The 25,600-nt window shown below is 32.5% G+C and overlaps 1 protein-coding gene across 1 annotated transcript; it reads right to left on the bottom strand.

Moving 5' to 3' along the window:
* Nucleotides 1-3,385: 3,385 nt before the first annotated feature.
* Nucleotides 3,386-24,347, bottom strand: LOC134250213 (C-C chemokine receptor type 1-like). Its single transcript, XM_062732567.1, has 2 exons — nucleotides 24,141-24,347; nucleotides 3,386-5,482 (listed from the first exon to the last, which is right to left on the bottom strand). Exons 1-2 carry the CDS (start codon nucleotides 24,228-24,230, stop codon nucleotides 4,364-4,366), a joined length of 1,209 nt encoding a protein of 402 aa, XP_062588551.1. The 5' UTR covers nucleotides 24,231-24,347; the 3' UTR covers nucleotides 3,386-4,363.
* Nucleotides 24,348-25,600: the final 1,253 nt, after the last annotated feature.

Genomic DNA, 25,600 nt, shown 5'->3' with positions numbered 1-25,600 from the left:
TGCTTATATTTAATATATAAAACCAAATTTTAAAGTTTTGTTAAATGTCTAAAGAATATCACAATGGTGTGAATTTTTCATGAGAGGAAAAGATGGATCCGCCTACACTGCCAGCTAAATCCTCCCTCCAAGATTGCATTGTCAAAGATTTATTTCTGACGTCACGGCGTCAGACAGTACTAGATTTAACCAGGGCTTATTTATGCAGTCGTTCCATGAAATTGTTTAGATAGTTCGATGGTGGAAATTTCGAAACCTGTATAATCTCCAAAGACGCATGTAGTTCGTTCCAGGTGGAAATGAGCTTTTATTTACATTACTGGATGATTTTGTCTTTAATATAATCTGTGCTTTCATATTGAACATGTCCGCTTTAGTTCTCTAGAATAAAAATGCCCTATCATATAAATCTCACTGTTATTTTTGTGTTGTGTATCAAAGATTAAGACATTTACATGTTATGGTTAATTGTTTGATTGCTTTTTTCTGTAAAATTATACCTTTGACATTGAATTACTAGGACCTAAACATAAGGCACACAAATATTTTCTCTTATTTGAAAAAAACTGAAAATACAGTGCCTGAGAAAAATGCAGTGTAAATAGAAAACAATGTCTTATTCAAGTTCGCTTTTAATTCTTTATTGTGAAAAATAGAATTGTATGTTGGCTGAAGTGTTATACTTTAATACTCCTATCGATTATATTTTCGACGATTACATTGTAAATTAGTTTGCATCTTCTGGTTCCTTTTCCTAGATACTTCAGTTCAGATTTTCATAAATCAATTACGTAACGGTGTTCAGTAGAGAATCATTGTACATCAGATGGTTTGAGAAGCAATGAAAGCTCTCAAGAACAGCAGGGGAATGGTCAACATGTATTTAATGCTATTCCAAGATTGTTATCCCTGCTTTCATATACGCGCCCATTAAGTGACCAAACAAAGATCTTCCCATTGATATTATTTACAACCTTCATTTTACTCTGTTTGTTGAATAAAAAATCAGTTAGGTCATTAATTTAACATGTAAAACATTACCTGTAAAATGCTGGCCCCGAGATCTAGAAACATCTTAAGCTTAAGACAAAAATCTTTATTCTATAATAAAATGTTGTCAAGCAGACCAAAATTAAGATATTTTTAATATTGTTTCGCAGAGGTGTTGTTGTGTGCAAATCAAGAAATAAATTCCATAATTAATAAATATTTTATCGGCGATTAAAAATTGACTTAAGTCTTAGTTAGTTTCATGATCCTGGGGCCAGGAACTTAAATTTAATGTTCTAAATTTGTATACAATATTGTTTACGCATGGTCTATGAAAGATTATTAAAGTATATTATCGAACGAAAGAAATTACATAACATATATATATTATTTCTTTCCGCTTTATGAATTAAAGCAAACCACGTCAGACAAGCTTTTTAGGTAAGCTAATACTTGTGTGTCTTTTGGGTGTAAATTCAAAAGCACGTTAGTTGCACGTGTCAGAGACAGTTCCTTTCAGTACGTCTACATAAGTTCTAGTAGTAGTGGTTATCCCCCTTTGGAAGGTTTGCTTCCCCGCTTCTTTACCCTCTCTCTTTCTAAATCTCTACACACACTCCTGTAGCGTACTGACGATCTGTTTCGCTCGGGGATGCTGGGTCCCTAATTACCCAGATCCACAATAAGATCGCGCCAGAGTGCAAACTTCAAGAACCTAGTTATTCCAATAATTTCGGAGTAATTTCATTATACAAACTCAGCAGCGGCGTCCCTGATTAGGGGGCAGATTCAGGGATTGTGTGTTTTGTCGGTTTTACGGTGATGGAATGCAGAGAGATTGTCACAATACAAATGTTTTTTATTTGTTCAATGGAACAAATGTAATACTCTAAATGAATGGGATACACGCAATCATCGTTGATTTAATTGAGTCTTTCGTCGATGGTTATCGTTTGTATCTCTGCCCTTTACTGTTTTGGCAGCGTTTTTCATATTTTCGTAGATTTGGAAGGTCGCGAGAAGAACAATTGTACTGACATCACTCGATGCCCGGGGGTTCTATCTAATAGGAAGCAGATCTGTTGCAGATCTTTTGGTGAAGCTTTGGATTGTTTCCCTACACAGAAAAAATCTGGCTCTGTGAAAACATTTTGAGCTCACTCTTTGTTGAAGATGCCAAGTTTTTGTAAATTAACGTATTGGATTATACGTAATTAATATACTGGCTGTAAAGAAGCTGATATAGCGAAAAGCATATTTTGGTTTTATTTTTCCTCAGCTTTCCGCCGTCATTTGTCCTGTAACATATTAATCAATATAATCTAGTATGACAAATGCGTCTCTAGAAAATAAAACAAATATATAAAAAAATTACTGCAATTGTTCTGAAAATGTTTCAGATATTAGCCCTAAGGTACTCGGGAAGAGAACTATTTAAGACTGAAAATGTGAGGAAATAATATTCAGCCCAATTTCCTGTATATATTTAACGCACATATCAGTTTATAAACAACATGAATAGTGCTTCATTAGATGAAAAGACAAACATTAATGTATTTCTTGCATACACATTAGAAACGGAAAATTGTCTGTAGATTTTTCACGAAGTTTGAATAATCTGCGCATACAGACCGTTAGATATTCCTTTTTGTTAAGGTCAATCGAAAGAACTCCTCAATAGTATATATATTTTACCTCCATGGCACCAGTGATCCCCCCTCTGATGTTTTGGAGGTCCATGTTTGCTCTGCTCCTATTTTGTTATGTTTAATGGACGTTTGAGTTCGAATACTGTTCGTTATCTCCACTTATTATTTGTTACAAAGGAATGTATACTTTAACACGATTGAGGCACCTTTAACGTGAGGGTTTGTGGAAGGAATCAGAGAATGACATTTCCTATATTATGCTTATCAAAGTGACTCAAACTGTTTTTATCTCTATTTTTAGTCTATAATTTTAAAAATATTAGAAATAGTCATATAGCTATAATAACATTTTTGGTGAAATAAATGGAGATAACGAACGGAATTCAAGTTACAACACTAATCTGGAGCAGAACAAAGAAGGACCTCTAAAACATCAGAGGTGTGATCATGTGCCATGGAGGTGTGAGCATTTCAATAAAATATATGAAGATAAAAAAAAATTAGGCTCAAAAGTTCATGAAACTATACATACTAAGAATATATTGCATGATCCTCCACAAAATCAGAGGTGGATCAGGTTCCAAGGAGGAGTGAGCATCCTCTGCCGACCGGTCACACCCGCTTTTGACAAATGATGTTATGGAAATTTTATTTGCTGATAAAAACCCAAATGCAATTGTTATCATTTCTTTATTATTTTAACAAATTTCGTTTTCCCTAATTAAAAGATATAAAAGCAGGCTAAAAACAAACATTTACAGACCGCTCAAAATGCAATATATTTCAATTAAAGCAATATTAAAAACAACAATTTGTACCATTCAGAAAATAAAATGTGAAGATTTCGGGTAACGACATAAACAGCAACGATTAGGTAAATAGTTATTCGTTTGTTTTTCATACACCCTTTTTACATATATTTAAGATAATTATATTTCCATGATCTTTTCCATACACCTTTTCAAGACTACAAAATATAATTTATTTGAGATCCAATTTCGATTGCAGGGAGTATGTAGTATGAATTGTGTATCCTCGTGATGCAATAACGTGTGAAAGATGACGTCCTAATGATCCCATCAAGGCAGGGACAGGAGTTGATACAAAGCATAGCTAAAGAAAGTTTGGAATACAATACTGGTAGCTTTAAAACAAGAGAGATGTTTTTTCCACCGCATGATCCTCCCTCTCTGTGATGGTGGCGCATATCGACCTTTTGTGTTGGAGTTTACGGATATGAAAATTTATCCCAGTGTAGGAAATGAGTCGATCTCTTTATTAGTGTTCTGTGTCAGTGTTTACTCTTTGTATCAGTGTTGATGAGGGTATTTGATACTCCGCAATAGTGTAGGTGGAAGGATTTTTCCCTTTGTATCTGTGTATGTAGAGCATATTGACCCCTATATCAGTAGTAAATGTGGTTTTCTCACTTTTTACATTAGAATTCCTAGTTTTTTTTTAACCATATGTTTCAGTGTTGTGGGGGTTCGGTATCTTCTTGATCATCGTTGTGGACATTATGCATCATTTTAATTTTAGAAATATCGGTATTCTTATCTTCCGATCTTTCGTCTTTGATGGTGCATGAGTACAATCTCTTTCAATGTTTGAGATGAAGACTTTTTGCTCCAGTGTGAATGAGGGATACGGACTTGCTCTTAAAGTGGGTTGGTGGGGATGGCTTTCTCTCTCTGTGTAGATTTGGAATACCTTTCTCTTTTCCTTCAGAGACATGTCTGAGGGGTAGGACTAGAAGACGTGTTTTGTACGGAACATCGGTGATATTGATTCTGGTAGCTCTTGCTTTTGTACATGAACAACATCCTCAGCTCTTTTCTGAAGTAAGCTCCTGTGAGACAATAAAGAAAAAAGTTTACACAGTAGTTCATGTAGAAAATTGTCCTGGTAATGAACATGACATTAATGTTCCAGGTCAGATCTGATCCATCGTGATTATATCTAAGTAAGTCGTCCGTGTTTGTAGTCTTAAGAAGTTTGGTCAGCAAGTGTTGTTTACTCCAGATGGCGGTGTACGGGGTATTAAAAGCAATGAAACAGATAGAAATTGCTATCAGGATGATGGTGAACTCTAGTCGTATGATGCTCTCCTCAGTGATTACCTTGAACTCTCTGTGATGTTTATTCCGAATATATAGTGTACGAATTATCATGGTATTCAAGACCGTTATAATTACGAAAGGAAGAAATATAATGCTCATTACAAAGATGCAATCTAGAATAAAACTAATGTCTTTGTAAGTTGGCTCGGCCGTGCAGACTTTGACCTTGTTAGGGCCCACCTCAATGGAGGCGGTAAGGCATGGTTTGTAGAGACAGAGCACCAAAGCGAGGGTGATGACAGACGATACGATTTTTCTTGTTGAGTGCATGTCACAAAATGTTTTCCTTTTCAGAGTATGACATACTCCGATGTACCGTTCAAACGTAAAACATACGATGATCCAGGACGACAGAAATCGGGATATATATTGGAGGTAAATCAAAATTTGACATATGCCGTTCTGTTCAAGGAATGGCGCGGTGGGAGCTCCAGGGGTGTAGGAAATGGCTCGCTTCACCCACTCAATTAAGACGTAAAATATAAGCGACATTAGATCTGCAGTAGATAGAGCAGCAAGGTATAAACTTGCCGAGAGTTTCCGCATATTTTTTGTCATGAAGACTCTGAGGGATAGGAGGTTTCCGAAGATCCCGATGACAAATATGAATGGCGTCATGTATGTAAATATTTCCTCGCCAACTGTCGGGGAGTGAGTTTGTTCCACAACGGGCCTGCAGTTGTTATACGAAACATTCACTAAAGAGCAAGGTGCCTTGGTTTCCTGAAATTTACAGAAAAAAATATATTAATATATGTCTTTGGGCAGAGAGAGTTGCTCATCAAGAATCAACAATTCCTCGATTCATGTTTTATGTTGGGTGGGTGTTTGAATGTCCGTTTGTTTAAAGTAAAAGATACGACAGAATCTGACGAATCTTTTTCATATTTGGATAGTTAAAAGTCTTTGATAACAATACAGTAAAACTTTATGATAAACATGAGGAGTTTAACTTTTTTTTATTATTAACTTCCCTTACTTATATAGTAAAATATCCTCATTACATGCATATGGAATACTTTATCTCTCTAAACTCCAATACGCAAAAGTATCCTCTCTGTGCTACTGAAACAAGTTAATTAAACAGAAATATCAACAAATCTCTTATAAAGTTTTTTTTGTTTAGTTGTCAATGAAACATATGGAAATAACGATCAGTATTCAAGATCAAGGTCCATAAAACAATACAAAATAGGAGCAGAGCAAAAATGGACCTCCGAAACATCAGAGGTGGGATCAGGTGCCATGGAGGAGTGAGCATCCCCTGCCGACCGGTCACACCCACCGTGTGCTCCTTGTCATATTCGGAAAATAATACATTTTCATCTAATTAGGGGATTTCGTTCCTCAATGGCATCTGATCCAACCACTAATATTTTTTGAGGTCATTGATTGCTATGCTCCATTTTTGTATTGTTTAATGTACATTTACAGTATCTCCACATTTTATACAGTGCATCATTATGACAAATGCAGACTAACGTTTTTAATACACCGTTTAAGCCATATTTACACAGTGAATTCTCTTTGTTCCTATCGCGCGATCATGACAAGGAGCATATCACGGTTGTGTACAATCAACCAACTTTTGATATAACATTTTTTGAAGAAGTTTTCCCATTATATCACAAATATAATATTTTTATTTATATGCCCTGAAAAACTGCCGAATCACGCCGGAAACAGTTATGTTCCACCGGAAACAGTTATGTTGCCCTCCCGAACACAGTTATGTTCCCTCGCGTGCAATCATTCTGCATATTAATTACGTCGGGTTCGAAATTCACAGAGGCAGTTGCTAAGAGAACGTAAACAGTTCCGCGAACGTTAAAAAGTCGAGACAACGTCTGCGATTTGTTTATTTGAATTCAGAGGAATTAGATAATTTAATTGAGGAGAAAAATTCTTTAAATGCAACAAAGGTTATCAACACAAGTGTCAGCATACTTAAAACATTCTGCCATGAAACAGTACGGGATATTTCGGAATTATACTCAACGTACATATGTGTATCATAGTGTTCAATAAATATGTTCGATGATCGATTTGGGTTCAATGCTTAAAAATGTTATATACCATATATTACATGGCTTAATTCTCGGGCAGCAATACCAGAATATTTGCCCCTCGGTGACAGGAAAGCCCTGGAGTGTTATGTCACCCTCTGCCTGCGGCATCGGGCGACATAACACTCCAGGGCTTTCCTGTCACCTTGGGGCAAATATTCTGGTATGCTGCCCTCGAAGCCATGTAATATATGTATAATATTTACTCCTCCATTGCACCTGATCCTACCTCTGATATTTTAAGAGGTTCGTGTTTGCCTGGCTCCTGATTTGTACTGTTTAAACGGACTTCTTGGCTTAACTGCTCTTTCTTACTACAGTATGACTTGTTTCACTTTAGACCAACACAGTTTACAAGCAAATGTGTCAAATTGAGAACAAAATGAATGTTTTTCAATTGTTAATAAATATACTTACATTTTTTTTTTCGTTAATTAAGAAGGATAATTTTTCTTTCATGAAATAAATACATATCATGAGTTATTTTTTGTTGTTGATGTTAACTCCTAGAAACGCAATGACTTTATGCCGCAAATCATATTGCTAGTGATCGCGATCAGGCCTTTGATTGCCTTTTGAAGCTAAAGCAGTAAATAACTTGCGTGTAGTTTTTATAGTTTAATTTCTGGCCGAGGTTTGGACATTCAGATTTTATGCATTAAATTTGGCAAACTCGTTTTCTGCAGGATTATGTTTTTGTCACGTAGGTTCCAATTTAGATAGTTGTTGGACTTGGTTTTAGTCCCAAAGCTTGACGGAAGCTTTATAAAAAGACATTGAACGAGCAATTAAAGAGAGTGTTATTAGTAAACTCGGGTTGGGGAATAGCCTTAAGCTCTCCTAAGATGCTTGTTGTCTGAGGAAAAGGATAGTATATCCCGATCATTTTGAGTTTTCAGAATCATTTGGGAAATGATGTCCTTTAAAGGAGACGGACTGCTTCGTGTCATATACAGGTTACCGACTCGTTATTGTTTTTGGATTCATTAAGACCTGTACAAGTCTTGCGGGAAATCGGGCCAATAATGAACCCGAAATAATGATTACTTTTTCTACTCATTCTCTCACAGTTAGAACTTAGCCATTTGCAAAATGAACAATACTTTTTTTTAGGCAAGGAAAAAATTCTTTAGAATTCTAGAATACTACTACCTCAAAGTAATACAGAAAAATACCATTTAAATCATGTATTTGTATAAATTGATGAACAAAGCAGGGTTGATGATTCAAGTAAAATAGTTTCAACATTTTGTTAAGGACAGATGATACAAACAAACCTTTGTGAGGAAAAAAATGAAGACAACAACTTGAGTTATGTTTTATTGAGTAAAATGAATAGGTTTCACCACTTGTTTTTAATTTGAATTTTAACTAAAATGGGATTTGAAGTGAAAAAATATTTGTAAAGATAAACAACGATGGTTTCAGAGAGGCAGAATTTTTCTCACCATGGAAGGTTTACTATTTCGTTATATTCTAGAAATTTATTATTTGCATAATTTTCAATGAAATAAGTCCAAAAAATATATACCAATCCAGGCATCTATTCTTTCGTCTGTATCGTCTATCCTATGCTTCTAAATTTTATTGTTTTTATCTTTGATTTGAGATAATTAAAACTCTAATTAAGTAAAAACTTATCGATCTTTTTTGCCTCGCCAATTATATTTGAGTTTGAATTGCAACTTTATTAATTGTAATAGATACTTGTTAAATCTTAATTTGACTTTGTTCAAAGAATTTTTTTTTAAAGTGCTTATGTTTTATCTGACACTTGTAATTTGTAATTAACCAAACATAGTTCAATAAAATCTCGATGCAATAAATGTACTATCTTGTTTTGTATATTTTCAAAATAAAATGTCTTTTTTAATTTTTTTTAAAAGTATGATATATCAGTCTGATTTGCCAATTAAATAACTGAGAATACTAGAACCGATCTCAAATGGGTAGCTATACTTTATTTAGTATAACTGCAAACACATTGTATGCGCAAGAAGTTTAATTTTGTGTTATTATCAGTTTAATTTGCTTCCCAAAATTTTATTCTCCAGTATATTTGTATTATTAAACAGCTAAAGATAAAAATAGAGCAACGCCCGAATTCGTAGAATTTAGTCTTGCTTATTAATATCAAAAAGTTTTTAGCTTGTCAAATTAAGGTCAAGATCTAGTAAACGAAGGGTGCCTACAGATTTATCAAATTTGAGAAATAAATTCCTTTATTGATGCTTTACAACTTTAGCTAGGCCAAATAAGGTGTTTCGGGGCATAATTTGTAGGTAAACAAGATGAAAAACTGTATTTTAAACTGTCATTTTCAATGAAAAAGTAAGAAAACCATTCATGAATATGGGAGTTTTTTTCATATTCGACAAAGGAAATGTATCCAGATTGCCTACAGTCTCTCAGAAAACGGTAATGTGTATGTTCATGGCCTCTTCTTTAAATCAATATCAAATTTAATATAGGTATCCGGTTTACTTTTCATATGATTTCAAATTGAATGTCATGAACATATCCTATTTTCTACATAATTCTGCTAAAGCTGTAAAGTACGGGAAAAAGAAAGTTGAAATTGATTATGACGTCATAATGGATCTAGCACCAAAAAATTAGTCTAAAGTTATTTACTAGATCTTGACCTTAAGGTAACGCGAATAAAATGTATTAATGATTTACGCTAAATTATTTAAAACGTTGTTGTATATCTGTTACCAGAATCATTTCTTAAGGAGGCAGGGGGGATAACAAATTAACCACCAGATTTAACTTAATTTTTTTATATATGGTATCTTAAGCTGTCAACTATCATTTGGCAAAGAGAATTTTCATACAATTTAATTTTAAAATTTGATCATTTTGTCTTTATAGCTCTTCTTCTCAAGGAGGACAAAATAGTCTGAAAATGGCCATAAACCCAGCCCCTTTAATGAACTCAGTCGAAAATCGATAATAAATGACAGATTCTTGAAAAACTGTAATAGAGAAGTTACAATTGATATTTGAAATAAACTTTATTTTTAAATTAGATTTAAAGTGAATTTTAAATAATCAGATTTAGCTCAATTTTAAATCAACCTAATAAGAATTTACTTTGTCAAGTTAAGAAACATTGCCGATTTGTGTGCTTGCTTGTTTTATTATAATGATCTAATAGAAACTTGAAAAGAAGAAAAGTAAAAAAGATTGAAATAAAATATTGTTTTTTATGAATCGACGCTTTTGAAAATTATAAAGAATTTAAAAAAGTAATTGACAGATATTTCATTGTTGTCTTTCTTTTCATATTTCATAACAGATGTCTATTTGTAACCGTTTTTTGCATCATACCCACCTTGTTTTCTTCAAATTATCTAGATAAAATATTGCAGCATATTTATCATTCGAAACAATCATTGTATTATCCATAAAGTACATATATCTTCAAGAAGGTATCTTATACAAAGCACTTGAAATAAAAAAAATTCGCACCAAAGAAAAAAAAATCAATTAATAAAGTTTCTGATAAACTATTTTCTATCCCGTTACTCCCTCGCTGTTTTAAAATCTCCATCAACACTTATAATAAGGAGCTATGTGTAAGACAGGGTCACGTGAGCCGATTGTTAATTTTTCATGTCTGGATCTAGAGCTTAAGATTGCTTATCCGACACGAAGATCTCGTGAATTCTGCACTATCTAATTCAGTAACAAGTGCTCATCAAGAATTACACTGATGCTTATGTCAAATATTGTTTATTCTCTACGTTGTATCTATATTCTTGTTTACACATTGAAAGATTGGGTTGACGCAAATTTTTTGTAATTTGATTGTAAGGATGGTTAAAAAATAAAGCCATTTGATTTATAAGTATTAAAATGTTTGCAATAATATTTTTAGTGTATTGGAGAAGAAAAAATATTTTCATTCAGAAGTTTTTAATTTTATTCTTATGGCTTCGAATAACATGCTTATCTACAACTGTATATTCACACAATATTTTAATTTGTGAGAGCATTTTATGTATTTCGAAATATACTAGTATAATGTTTATTAATTGTTTTACGATAACCATTTATATAAAAATCAACTATATATTTCTTCCTTAATTTTAATCATTTAATCTTCTGTATTGCAAATAAACATCAATACACATTTAACAAATAACTTGAATCGGTCAATATTGTGGACTGCTGATGTTAGACATACAAAATTCACAAAGTTTGATTTTACTTGGTAATTCCGATTATCTTGTAAAGGGTGGGGGTAGATGCAATTTCTTTGGAAGCTAAATGTTTGTATAGTATTTGGGGTAGAGGCTTTCTCAATCTTCAGTTCGATTGTATAAAAACATTAAATACTTTTCTGGAATGAAGTATTTCCTTTTTTTCTTATACTACGTAGAGCAAACAAGTGTTCACAGAAAACAAATTTTACAACTTTTATTCATAGTTCCCTTTCTAAGGAAGAAATTCTTCAAAATCATATGTCAGTTTTGAATTTTTTTAATGTCCCGAAGAACAAAAATGAATTTGAACTTCCATATCTATAATTATAGTAGATTCCAAACTTCTTAAAAATCCTTACAAACAAAGATACATTGCGGGTTCCAGTAAATGTTCAACTAAGCCTCTTTCTTTACTCCTCACAAAGATATTGACAGAAGTGAAGGGAAATCTTCAAGAGTACTGTGCAAAAATTTATTCAAGAATCAGATGTGGATACTCGAAAATTCAAAAGAACTTTTTGACAATTTGAAATTACAAGATTTTACCAAAATCAACAGCTTAAAAACTTACGACTTTTCAACTTTGTATTCAACCATTCCCTACGATAAATCAAAGTCCGGGCTTTTTGATATCATTGACAGCAGACCTATTTTTGTATTTATATGAAGCACAATTTGTGCAAAATCCTTTACGTAAAAATTATACATGCATTGTCAGTTAACAATAATTATTTCGATTCTTTCGATACAATGTATCAGAATGAGCTTGAGATAAAAGATACCACAAAGTCTGATGCATCTGTTTGTTTTTTGGATATTTTACTTATAAAAGACGTCAATGGTAATCTAACAACCAAGCTCTATGATAAATATGATGACTTAACTTTTCCATCGTCAACTTCATTTACATATATAGCAATACTAAGTATATCGATATGCAAGTGCATGCTCTACGTTTGTACAATTTCTAAAACAAGGTAAATTATTAACAAACAAGTTGGTAAAACAAGAATAATAATATAATATAATAATAATAATTCTTTATTTAAAGAAGGTTACCCGATTAGTGCACGCACTATTCTTCCCCGGGGCCTTCTATAGACAAAATATCAATATACATACATACATACATATATATAAATATACAAAATCAATAAATAATCATAAGCTATTTCTACATTGTTTTACAAATTTTTTGACTTGATGCTTGAAAGCATTGAGTGTTTGAGACATTCTTATATGTACAGGTAAATTATTCCATAAGATAGCACCAGAGTATTGAAAGGAGTTCTCAAAGAGTTTACATTTATGAGATGGTACATAGAGGTCTAAATTAGATTCAGATCGAAGATTGTATCGATTATTACACTGGAAGTCAAACATACTATTTAGATAAGTAGGGTGAGAGTTGAACAATGATTTATATAACAAAACATATTTATTTACAATAAGTTGCTCATACACTGTGAGCCAATCTAGTTTCTCAAAGAGAGGCTGTGAGGGCGCATCAGGAGGAGCATCTAAAATACATCTTGCAGCACGTTTTTGAAGCTTATATACTCTGTCAAGATTTGAGTGAGATGTATTACCCCAAACAGTTAAACAATAATCAATTGAAGGCATAATATATACATTGTAAAACAGCTTGCGTGTTTGAATAGGAAGAAACTTTTTAATTCTACGGAGGGCAGAAATTTTACGTGACAGTGTTTTACAAACATGGTCAATGTGTACATTGTATTGTAAAGAATTATCTAAATAAACTCCAAGAATTTTTTCATTTGATACAATATCAAGTTTTCTGTTAGATGCAAACAGATTTATTTCATGCTCAGAAAAATTAGATCTCTTTTGATGCGTACCAACTAACATGCATTTAGTTTTTGTAGCATTTAGAACCATTTGATTTTGAGAACACCATTTTTCTATAAAAGCTATATCCGTTGATAATGTATCTACAATAGTTTGAGAATCTTTACTTGATGCATGTAAAGTGGCATCATCTGCAAATAAGTCTAATTTGGATTTTGTAATACATAAGGGAAGATCATTAATGTAAAATAAAAACAGAAGAGGACCTAGAATAGATCCCTGTGGAACTCCCGCTGTGACTTGCTGATAAGATGAATGTTTGTTGGACAGATGTACACTTTGAAGTCTTTCACTTAAATATGATCTGAACCATTGTAAAGTTATTGCATCAAAGTTATAGCATTGTAGTTTTTTAAGTAGAATATCATGATTGACGAGGTCATAGGCTTTACTGAAATCAAGAAAAACAGTACCAACAAGTTTACCTTGGTCCATTTCATTTAATCATTCATCTGTAATTTTTGTAAGGGCTGTTTGGCATGAATGTAGTTCTCTGAAGCCTGATTGAGAGTCTACTATAAGATCAAAATCCGAAAAAAGAGATCGTATATATTTTGCCACATGTTTTTCAATAACTTTTGATAATGTTGGTAAAATAGAAATAGGCCTATAATTATTTGGATCTAATCTGTTTCCTTTTTTATAGACTGGGGTAACTTTTGCAAGTTTAAAACTATCGGGAAAAATGCCAGTTCTGATACTAGTATTTATAATATGGGTCACAGGTTTATGTATTATTTGTGAAGTAAGTTTCAATAAACGTGGCCCGATGGTATCAACACCTGAAGATTTACTAATATCTAGTTTATTGAGTAAAGCTAGTACTTCATCATGATTTATGAGTGGGATAGAAAACTTGTCTGCACCCAATTTAGACTGAACAAAATCTTAAAGATCTGTCAAGTCATTTCCTCCTTATATATGCCTGAAAGAAGTTCTGTAGAAATATTTGAAAAATGAGAATTAAACATTTCTACTATTTCTTGTGTGTCCTCTGTGATATAATTATTCTTAGCAAGTGCAGCTGGAATATAATTATTAGATTTAGAGGCTAAATTGTTTAGTACATCCCACATTTGTTTTGGATTTTTGTTTTGTTCTATAGCTGTTTTGTAATAACTAATCTTGGCGTTTTCAATTAGTGATGTAACTTTATTGCGCCATATTTTGAAATTTTCAAAGTCTTTATTTTTATGGAGGGTATCACGCATGTGTTGAGCTTGCAGAATTTCTTGAGTTAACCATTTAGGTCTTGTGTCATGCTTAACTCTTTTTGTTTTTACTTTTGCATGTTTATCTAATACCGCATTAAAAAGTGAATAAAATTTATTGAGTGCTTCATTAGGGTCAGAGAATAATTCCAATGAATGGAAATTAACCTCCTTTAAGTCTGCAAGAAAATTATGTTCATTAAATCGTTTAAAGTCTCTGCATGTTATTTCTGTGTGTTTGAATTTGTTGGTGTTATTATTTAATTTTCTCGTAAAACAAACAGGATAGTGGTCAGATATTGCAATTGACGGTACTGCAGATTCACATATGTTTTCTGGTAGGGTCGTATAAATATGGTCAATAAGAGTTGATGAGGTGTTTGTTATTCGTGTAGGTACATTAATTAGCTGTGTGAAGTCATATTCTTCGAAAGCAGAGGTCCAGTATCTTGGGGGGTCTTTAATCAGGTCGATATTAAAGTCACCTGTTAAAATAATTTCAGCATCGTCACAGCGGGATGCACAATTTATCTCCCGTGTTAGACTTTCTACCCAGCAGGTGGTGGCAGATGGGGGCCTATATGTGGTACAATAAAAAAGTGGTTTTGAATTTGGGATATTAATTTCAAGCCATATGGATTCAATATTACCTATTTCAAAATCATTTCGACGTTTGTAATGCAAATTTTTGGAGACATAGACCATTAATCCTCCCCCTGATTTCAGTAATCTATCTTTCCTCTCAAAATTAAATCCTTCAATAGCTAACTCACAGTTGTCTGTTTGTTCATTTAAAAATGTTTCACAGATACCAAATACATCCATAGAGCGATATCCTGATAAAAGAATTTCAAGTTGGTCAATTTTGGGCATGATGTGACATATATTTAGATTTCCAAATCGAAGACCTTTTTTGACGAGTCCGAAATTGTTTATATATTTATTTGAAGTTTCCTTTTGTGAATGACCATTATTTGTAGAAATTGTTGAATTGGGAATTTGTTTTGTTGATTTAGTAAAGGAGGATGTACATGATTTCGTATGAAATATTTTTTTGACAGGATTTACATTACAGTTACTGACTGACTGTGAAGGAGACATAAAACTTTTAGCTACATCTGATCCTACTGATTGGTCTTTGATATTACGTGCAATACAGATATGAGAACATTTGCATGATATTTCACCACATTCAGCCCAGAGATTGTTTAAAACACTAAAGGGGTTTGAATTTAAGAGGGTAGAATGTTCGGCATTTTCTTCTTTGCCGAATTCCTAATATGAACAGTGTTTTGCTTTGTGGCCCGGGGAGTGGCAGTTCCAGCAGACAATCTTAAATCCGTGCCGTCAATTCTGAGAGGAATGGCCAGTTTCACCACAGTAGAAACACACATTCATATTTCCAGGCGCATTTTGTGTATCATTTAAACGACGCGTTTTAATAATCCGAACGTAACAATCGTAGGCTTTCAGGAGTGTTGATGTTCCCTTGTCGGATAGATGGATCCCATCCTTCCAGAACAGATCCGAAGATTGGAACATATTTCGGAGTGAGATAAAATTCACACTGTATTCCTCACAAACAAATTTGATGATTTCATTTATTTGAGAAACACTTGTATCTCTTCGTGGTGGTATCTCCGAGATATAAATTTCGGTGCATGGCGATCTCCTTTGGATATCAAGCACAATTTCGGTGAGATCACATTCACTTGTCTCAATATCTCTGTTGCTGGAAGCATCATTTCCACCGGCAAGGATGACGATTGACTGGAATGGTGTTAGGTCAATTCCCTGAAGAATCCGTCTAATATCGAACAGCCGAGCCCCTCTGTTTGTACGGACTGCAACATTTTTTAGTAATCCACGGGTACGGATTCGCTGTAAGATTGAGCTACCTATTACAAGAACAGATTTTCCAGATGGAACGTCGGTCGCCAGGGTACGGTTCTTTTCCGGTCTGTTGGAGGTTTTCTGCTCTTTTTGGGCTGACAAGGTTTCCGTGGAAGTTTCTGTGGAAGTTGAGAATTCCCTTGTCTCAACTCGGGTACACTGTGTATGTCTCGACACGCCTTCTACACAAGTATCCTTTATGTCACGCGTATCAACAGCTTTGGTTTTTGTAGGTGGTTCCCTTGTTTGAGTAGTTGCATCTACAAACTGAGTGTTTTTGTTCTGAAGAGAATGTAACTCCATTTTCAGTCTTGCAACTTCCTCAGAAAGATCAGTAACAGACTTTGTCAGTTTTTGAATAATTTGAGAACTGTTACAGTTATAACATGGTCTGCTCTCCATATCTTGCAATTTACAAGGTTTAGGGGTGGAAGTATTTTGTGGCTGTAACATCCCTTCAATTTTACTAACCTCAGTTATTGGCAGGTGAGGAATTTGTCCAATGAATTCTCGTAGCCAGGCAAATCTCTCACTCCCTTGAACATGAATTGTCTGAGTTGATTTATATAGTGTCGCTGTAACATTGCCATTTTTCTGATTTATAAATACTTCCGTTTTTGAACCCATTTTTGGCAAACAGAAGTTCACTGTTTAGAGTGCACACAATGTCTTCAGTCCTATCCTCATCATAGTTCAAAGTGATACTCTGTTGGTTGAATTTCACTCGTAAGAAATCTGGTACATCAATTAAAGAATCTTCATCATCAGCATTGGATTTCCCGTGTGAAAATGAAAATCCAAAAGTATCCAAAATAGATTTGAACAGACTTGTATTTTCATTCAGATTAATCGATTCCATTATTTACCATGATTAACAGCATATTAGGTAATTACTGATAAGGAGGAGCACTGTAAAACACGTCTGGTCACCTCGAGAGCTTATCATATAAGATCAGAATTCTAGTTTATAAACATCATTTCTATTGTCAATACAGTGGGTTTTGTCGTTATTTCCCGATCATGAAAAGGAGCACGCGGCGGGTGTGACCGGTCACAGGGGATGCTCACTCCTCCATGGCACGTGATCCTACCTCTGATGGCTTGGAAGTACGTGTTTGTTCTTCTGTTTTGTATGGACTTTTGATCTTGAATACTGTTCGTTATCTCCATATATTTCATTTAGAATCAGTAAAGAGGATATCTAAATACTCTGCAGTTCCACCAGAAATAGAGTCCCTTCGAAACCCTGTTTACCATTTCTATTCAAAGTTGTAAAATTATAAAAAGGGAAGAAAATATTTTAATCCCTTACATATCAATATAATAGCCAAATCAGTAAAGTTACTTTGACTATTTCATTTTACTTAAAAAAAAACAAACAAACAGACACCTCTGAAACTAAATTAATGCACTAAAACTAGTGTCCTCGTATTTGTTCTCGTTTTCTTTTCAATTACTTTTTTGTCACGAAGGTCACGGAGGTCCTAACTTAGATAGTAGTTTGACTTGGTTTGAGTCCCAAAGCTTTCGGGAAACATTTCTTATGAGCCATTAAAGAGATTGAATCCGTAAATTAAAATTTAAATATCGTCATGAGATCACTGAGGACTACAAGAAGGTTCTAAGCGTGATAAAAAAGATTTCTCTCGGTCATTTTGACATCTAGTATACAAAATCACTAGGGAAATCTTGACCTTTTAAAGTGATGGACTTTCATGCGCCAAATGAGTGGTTCGGTTTTTATTTAATTGAAGTAACTTCAATATGTACGATTCACGCGGGAAATCAGGCTAATATTGTGCCGGAAATAACGATTACTCTCCCAAAAAACGTACCACTCATTCGCAAAATGAACAAGAATTGCTTTTCCCAAATCAACTGTCATTTGCTATTAGCTTGAAAGAATTAAAAAATACAGCCATAAAAAAAATCAAGACTGCAAGATGTAAATCATCGTCTGATACCCATGGGTGATTGCGTTTTGATAGGTAAAAGACGAAATCAACCGAGGGCATACGTTGAGGAATGTAAATCACGTGATTTTGAATGTAATTCACAGTGAAGACAAAGATGGAGATCGACTTTGATTTCTCTAGTATACACAATAAAATAGATATGTCTCTTTATTCTTGATTGTAATCAAGCTGTTTAACATAGCTGTACATCAGAAAATCCAGATCGATTTAATATTTCATGGTCTTCATCGCAACCGTGTTTAATGTGTCCCCCCGACGATCTTGATCATGAAGTAAAACGAGGAAGATAGAGAGAAAATAAGAATGTTATACATTTACATGTATTATTCATTTTTTGGGGTCTGTCAAAACAAAATTTTTTTAAAAAGTACAAAAGGGTATAACACTTTTATGAGAAGTTAATTAGTTGTGAATTAAACAACAATATAATGCGATAAACATTTTTTAAAAAAAATCACTGAGAGAATATATCTTTCAATTATTTTTTGCAAAAAAATATATATATTTGATCGCATTTGAATATTTATGATGATATTATTCTTATTATTGTTATACCTTGTATGTGCCTTTCTTAAAATCCATTTAGAAATTGACGTTTTTTTGTCAATTAATTAAATTTAAATATCCGTATAACAAGAGTTCTTTAGAAGGTAATATTTTTTACTTGTATACCGATTGTGTTTTCAGGACCCAAACAGATGTAAGATATCTTTTAAAATTATTCTTAGAAAAAAAATGAAGAAAAGCACTTTAACTTAAGGTTACCAGTCTAATCTAGCAAATGTACGCTATACATCTGAAAGTTTGATTTATTTAAACATTTAAATTTTCTTTTAAAGCAAAAAAGAATCAGAAACAATATGTTTAAAATTAAATGTGTAAAATAAGGGGAAAATGAGTTGATTTTAAAGTTAGGGACTTACATACAGTTTGAATGAATTGATGAATGAATGTTTTCGTCGTCATGCCATACCCTAATAAAAATCTAAAAATGATATTTTATTTCTTAAATTTATATTTTACGTTCTTATTCATGTTAAAAAAAATATAGGCATTATTTAGACTTTGATTTTGATATGCGACGTAAAGTATCTACGATGTCATGTGATGTCACATTCAGAACTTTCCAAATTGCCCGTGCAGTTTGCTTTCTATATGCAAGAATGTCTGATCATGTGAACAATTGCATGCCATTGAAAATTGAATTTCAATTTTATTAGCATTGTTACATAAAGAAAAACATCAGCAAATGTGAATATTTATTTGTATGATATATTTTGATTTGATAGACACGTCTATTTGCGTTATTTTTATTTTCATTACCTTATAAAATATTTATGTCTATTTAATATTAACAAATACATAAATGTAAATGTTCCTCTCGGAACTATTTTTCTATCTGTAAAGTAATGTTTTTGCTCGAATACAAAACCTAATTTGTCAAAATCATTCTATCCCCTCCCCCACAGAATCATTGCAGATTTAATCAAGAAAGACCTAAATATAACCTTGAAAGCACTTTGATTAAAACACACATCATAAAATGCAAATTGTAATTAACAGAGATACAACTGACAAATTATTAATTTGTCTTATATTCTACTTTCTTATTTCGGATTTTTCCGTTATTTCCCGATTATGAATGAGCATACTGCGGATGTTACCGGTCGGCAGGGGATGCTCACTCCTTCATGGCACCTGATCCCACCTCTGGTGCTTTTGAGGTTCGTGTTTGTTCTGCTCCTATTTTGCATTGTTTAATGGACTTTTGAATACTGTTCGTTATCTCCATTTGTTTCATTCCTTGACAACTGGAAATCTCACAAGGCGAGATCTGTAAAAAATGAGGTTCTATAAACTGTTTCCGTAATGAACGTCATTGTCTGGACCCAGTAGATCTGATCCGCGATATCTACGCTTCTCTAATTTAATAAACATTACATGGAAGCTGATTTTCAGTGTTTGCTCGTCAGAGTTGTGAAGTGTTTAGGTTTTGTCGCATGTTGATTGTGATGTTTGTAAGTTAAACGTCGATTTAAGTCAGACACATGTTCTTATGCTGGTAAAACAATACCGTTCGTTGTTTTCTTAAGCAGTTACTTTATCGATGCTAGTAAAAAAAAATGATTTTTTTAAACTGATTACTAAGGGGTTCTTTTTTTACAGTTAAAGTAGTATGTGCAGTCCATTTTAGGCTCAATTCATCTGTAACAAAGAATACTATAGTTTACTATAGTTATTTACAGTATATCAAAGTTTCAAAGATAGCAAATTAAAGTCTTCAAAGTGATCACTATAGTGTCATAGTTATCACTATACAAATCAAAGTCTTCAAACTTATCACGACATGAAATCAGAGTTTTTCCATAGTAAATCAAAGTGATCACCATGGTAAATCAAAGTTTTCATACTTATCACTATTTGAAATCAAAGTGTCAAAGTGTTCACTGTAGTAAATCAGTGGCAAAGTGTTCATTATTGTTAACTGTAGTATTATTTTGTTAGGGATTGCTTGTCCATAAAAAACTCTTAGAAAAAAAAACCCAGAAAATATAATTTCAATACAATTTAAACCGCAAAATTACATTAATACATTTCCCTCAACTTATGATAAGGTACACTTTCGAGCACTTGGACCGGGATTCTACTATCTAAATTGTGTAATAATGTTTTTATCATTTACAAGTGTAAATTGTGTCAATAAAGAAAGGGACGATACGTTAAAAAGTGCACTAAATATTAATCTAAACGCCTACAGATTTTTATCCCTTTCCCCTTAAAATACTTTCCCTTGTCAGGTTTTCTCGCTGTATTTATAATTTACTTTCCTTATGTATATGATTATGTATTTCAAAAGAAGTTCTTAGAAAGATTTATATACAAACATAATATATGAGTTACTTGAAAATGTTGACTGGTGATCCGAGCAGTTTACTTTTTTCTTCATTAATTAGAAGAATTTAATCTACAAATTACGATTTCTTTCCAAGACTTGTTAATATTTCTTTCATAAGGACGACTGACACTTCTTAAATTTCACATTAATAGAATGCAAAAATAAATTGTTTCTTAAATACTGAATTTGTCTACTTGTAACCATGACAAACAGCGTAAAAATTAAACGCAATCTAAAAAAGTCTTAAAGTAATTAAAAGAAATCAACAGCTAGCGTAATACATGTATGTGCTCAAGTGCCTCTTTACGTATAGAGAGTGTTCGACTAGATAACGTTTACCTAAGGATTCACTATCTTAAAGTTAAGGTTGAAAACATTGAGTGCACGCATTTAATGCATTATTATTTTTTTCCTAGAAATTAATAATTGGAATATAAAAATGGTGCAGGTTTTTGAGAAAAAGTTTATAATTCTAAAGTGCATTTATGTCTCATAAATTTTCATACCTGTAATATTTAGATTTTATCAATACGTGACTATATTTATGATCATCAAATGAATACCGGATATATTCATTACATTTACCTGAATTTTCTTGTATTTTCACAGTATTCTTTAATTGTAAAAAAAATAACCTGTCATAATCAATTCCATAATGTTACTATAAAATCGAATTCTGGTCAAAGCAAAATTACAGACCCCTGTTTATACTAGAGATAGAATCAGGTACCTAGGAAATAATAAGCATCCCCTGTTGACCAGATGCACCGGTTGAGAGTTTGATTGAAATAAATGGAGCATATAATATAACAAACAGTATTTAAGATCAAAGGTCCATAAAATGATACAAAATAGGAGCAGAGCAAACATGGACCTCCGAAACATCGGAGGTGGGACCCGGTGCCATGGAGGAGCGAGTTTTCACACCTGCTGTGTGCTCCTTGTCATAATCGGGAAATAACGGAAAAATTCGTCGTCAATTCAGTGTAAATAATGGACAAACAATTAGTATTTGACTCGTCAATGTCTTGATGGAAAGATAGATTTATCATAAAGTATCTCTTACTTCCTATGCGCCTTATTACCCTGTAATATTTTTTTTAATTTAGATAAGATCGCGCGGAAGAGGGATGAAATATTGCAATAATGGCGGAAGTGGACTGGTGTTTTACTGTAATAGTATTGCCCTTCTCTGCTAATAGTGGTCCAGTCGATCATTAAGAAGGTTTTGTGTAGCAAATAAATTCTCACACAATGGAAAAAATAGCTTTAACAAGGTCCTCAGCATTTAGATTTCTTCCTCAGAGATTTTTTTTAATCCAGCAATGGTTCTCACATGAAAAAGTATATTATCACTGAACAGTTCACTGAACTGAACAGAAAACTTATTTACTACTTACACAAGTTTTCTCTATATTTTCAAGGGGAGAAATAGAGGGGTAGGACGAAAGATTATTTTGAGGTATTCGTGCCAAAAAATATATTCTATTATAGAACTTTCCAATTTAAATTAAAATATCAAATTAGTATAAATAAAGCAACGAAATACTCTTGTGAAGTAAATCATGTTAAACAACGTAGTCACCAAAAAACCTCTACCAAATCTGAATTATAATAGAAATCAAATTTTGAATATAAAAATCAAAGGAGAGGGTACGATATGGGTTTTATTATGCCCTAAAAATTTAATTATCTTACAAAGTTATGACATTGCTTTTACAGGAGTTAAGTAGATGAATATGATAAAACATTTAAGAATATGTGGCATGAAGGAGGACCATTCTAGATATATAACGTCATTAATTTAGTACATTTCTAAGTTTAATGCAGAAAAGCCTCAGAATGACTCATTTCTGTGCTTATTTTCCGTTAGAGAATAATGTCTGCCACCGTTGATATATTATGTAAACTGCTTTGAAAAAATCACAAATCTCAAAATTTTTATGGGTGACAGTGGCAGAGTATGTTTTCGGAAAATCCTCACTGAAATTTGATGTCTTCTACAAGTTTTTCAGAAAATACAGGAAAATACACGAGTTAATGGCGTCACAATTAGCATTTAGGAGGTCATATTAGAAAAATAATTGGTGAATTTTTACTGCATGAAATTCCTCGGAATCAGAAAGAATGAAAATTAATTTTTTATATTGTTTTCAAATTTTAGAAGGAAAATACAGGGCTTTATTTGTATTGAAACTGTACCTTGTTTTTTTTAATTATAGAATAAAATGAATAAATTATAAGTACGACTTTATAAGTTGCAACATTATACACTATTTTTTTACTGCAATGGAATATTAAAATGGACATAACAAACAGTATTTAAGCACATAAGTCAATTAAACAATTCAAATTTTGGAGCAGAGCAAATACAGACCTCCAAAAATCATAGGTGGGATCGGGTGCTATGGTGGTGTAAGCATTCCCTGACGACCGGTCACACTCGACGTGTGCACCTTAAATTGTCGTTATCGGGAAAAATCTGTCGACAATTCAGTGTGTAAATAACGACCTATTAATTAGTATGCAGAACGTCAGTCAGCATTTGATCTGAAGATAGATTCTATCGACCATAGAATTTATAAAATAATGACTTTAAACGAAACTGCAGACATTTTTTATTCATCCGCTTTTTTGGAAATTCTTAATCTTAATTTTAAAATACAATACTTTTTAACAATGTATAATCATAGTTTCCAAATGCTTCGATAATTTATATGCATCGTCTCCATATAGTTAGATTTTATTTATATTTTGTCGATTTATGTAAAGGAACAAGAAAAAAATGAACTTAGTTAACTAATATTCAGTTAAGTGTAGAACGGTAAATAAATTTATTGTATCAACTTTCGATACACACGTGCTATTTTGTAAATTGATTTAAATGTTACTGAAAAGTATATATAACGAACTGCTGCAAATTTTCTTTTAACTACCCAAATTCATTAATTTACACCCATTAATCACTGACTGTTAATTAAACTAAATGTTGTTGCTCGAAAGTGTTAATGCAAAGTTAAAATTGTTAAAATTTTTACATGCAATTAATTTTTTAATATTTCATTCTTAATTTTATTTCAATCTCAAGAACCCTAACCCTTAAATTACATAAAATACTAAGCAATTCAATTATTACAAGAGGAGTACACAAATGTAACAACAGAATAAAGGGGGAAAAAGGTAAGAAAAAACAAAACAATTCAAAATGAAATTCGAGAAACATCGAAATTGTGGAAGATAAGTGTTTAGTACTTACATTAAGTTTACTGGAGGTGTATTTCTTGAGTAAAAGTGTCAATAGATCTTCGCCAAACTCCTTAATATCGGACAAATTGGATAAATTCATGGTCCTATTGCTGATAATCAAGTCTCAGGAACAGAATAGATTTCAGTGATGACAGAGCGCGAACTTTATACACAGTCTAAGAAATCAATGTAGTTAATTTCAGTAGAGTTGTTCCCCTTCTTTAATCCACTCTTCTCACCAGCAGCTTACAATAATGATTGTAGCCGTGATGTAAAAGACGACGGCTTTAATCGTGCACTGAAACAGAGTGGGCTATAGATATAAAATCCATCCCCTCTTTTGTTGACGTATTTTGTTATTTTTGTTATTTTGTTATTTTTGGTAATGCTTCTTTACAAAAAAAAAATTGTTTACATCTCAACCAATTTGTAATGCTACAGATACCTACAATGTAACTCTATGAATTATTATTGATACAAAAATGTAATAATCATTAATAGATTAATATTGAGAATATTTTTTTCATATTAGGTTATCTTCATTTAATCAATCTTAATCTTAAACATTGCAGATAACAACATACATGAATATTGCATTTCTAATAACATGGTATTGAAGAAAATTTATGTTCATTAATTAATATTATTTTGAGGTCTATACTTTAAAGTCATTTCTTTTTTCAATGAAGCTCTGTTTGCATTCTGTATGAAAAGGTGTTCCTTAATGATTTTTCATAGAGTTCCTGGGGATTTACTTATATCAAAAGTCATGGTAAGATGGGATAATTAAAATGGAAGCTAATTAATCCTGTTATTTTCTTCTTTGAAAGGAACATATGGGACTGCTTTATGGTCTGTAAATGGTTGTTAATATGACGTCCTTGTATAACCCACCAAAGGTGGTTCAATATTAAATACTAGCGGATTGGTAGGTAGGTAGACAGCACACGGTTCTGAAATATATCAAAACATGGGTATTAATATCTATTAGGGACTAATTACCAACATGACACGATTGGGAGAAAGATAAAGAAAGTCACGATGACACCTAAAAATATCGATGACATTTATTAATTAAAAGTAAGAATCGTATTCAAGTAAACATGCTACAAACAATATATGGATTACTGGGTCGTTTATATATGTAGACTAACTTTGTTGTAAGTGTTGCATTATATCAAGAAGAAACCGTATATATAGACTTACTATAATGTTTTGATGTCTTTCTTTTCGTCACCACCCCTGTAGCTATATAGTTCTTGTCAAACTAGAGGATATTATTTAGAATCTTTGATTGAAATATGTTCTTCATGCAGATGTTCATTTATCTTACTTATGAAATATAAATTAATCGTGCAGTTTATTATTTTAGAAGAAAACTTTTGTTTTTATGATCTGTCGCCTTTAAAGCAATATGAGCTGCATTTTTGAAAAATTTATTTTGATGGCAAAATATGTTATTTTGATTAA

This window comes from Saccostrea cucullata, unplaced genomic scaffold, assembly GCF_032062105.1.
Source record: "Saccostrea cucullata isolate Sc308-1 unplaced genomic scaffold, CSIRO_AGI_Scuc_v1 ctg6326, whole genome shotgun sequence".
NCBI lineage: Eukaryota > Metazoa > Mollusca > Bivalvia > Ostreida > Ostreidae > Saccostrea > Saccostrea cuccullata.
This window is presented reverse-complemented; position numbering and strand designations above follow the sequence as displayed.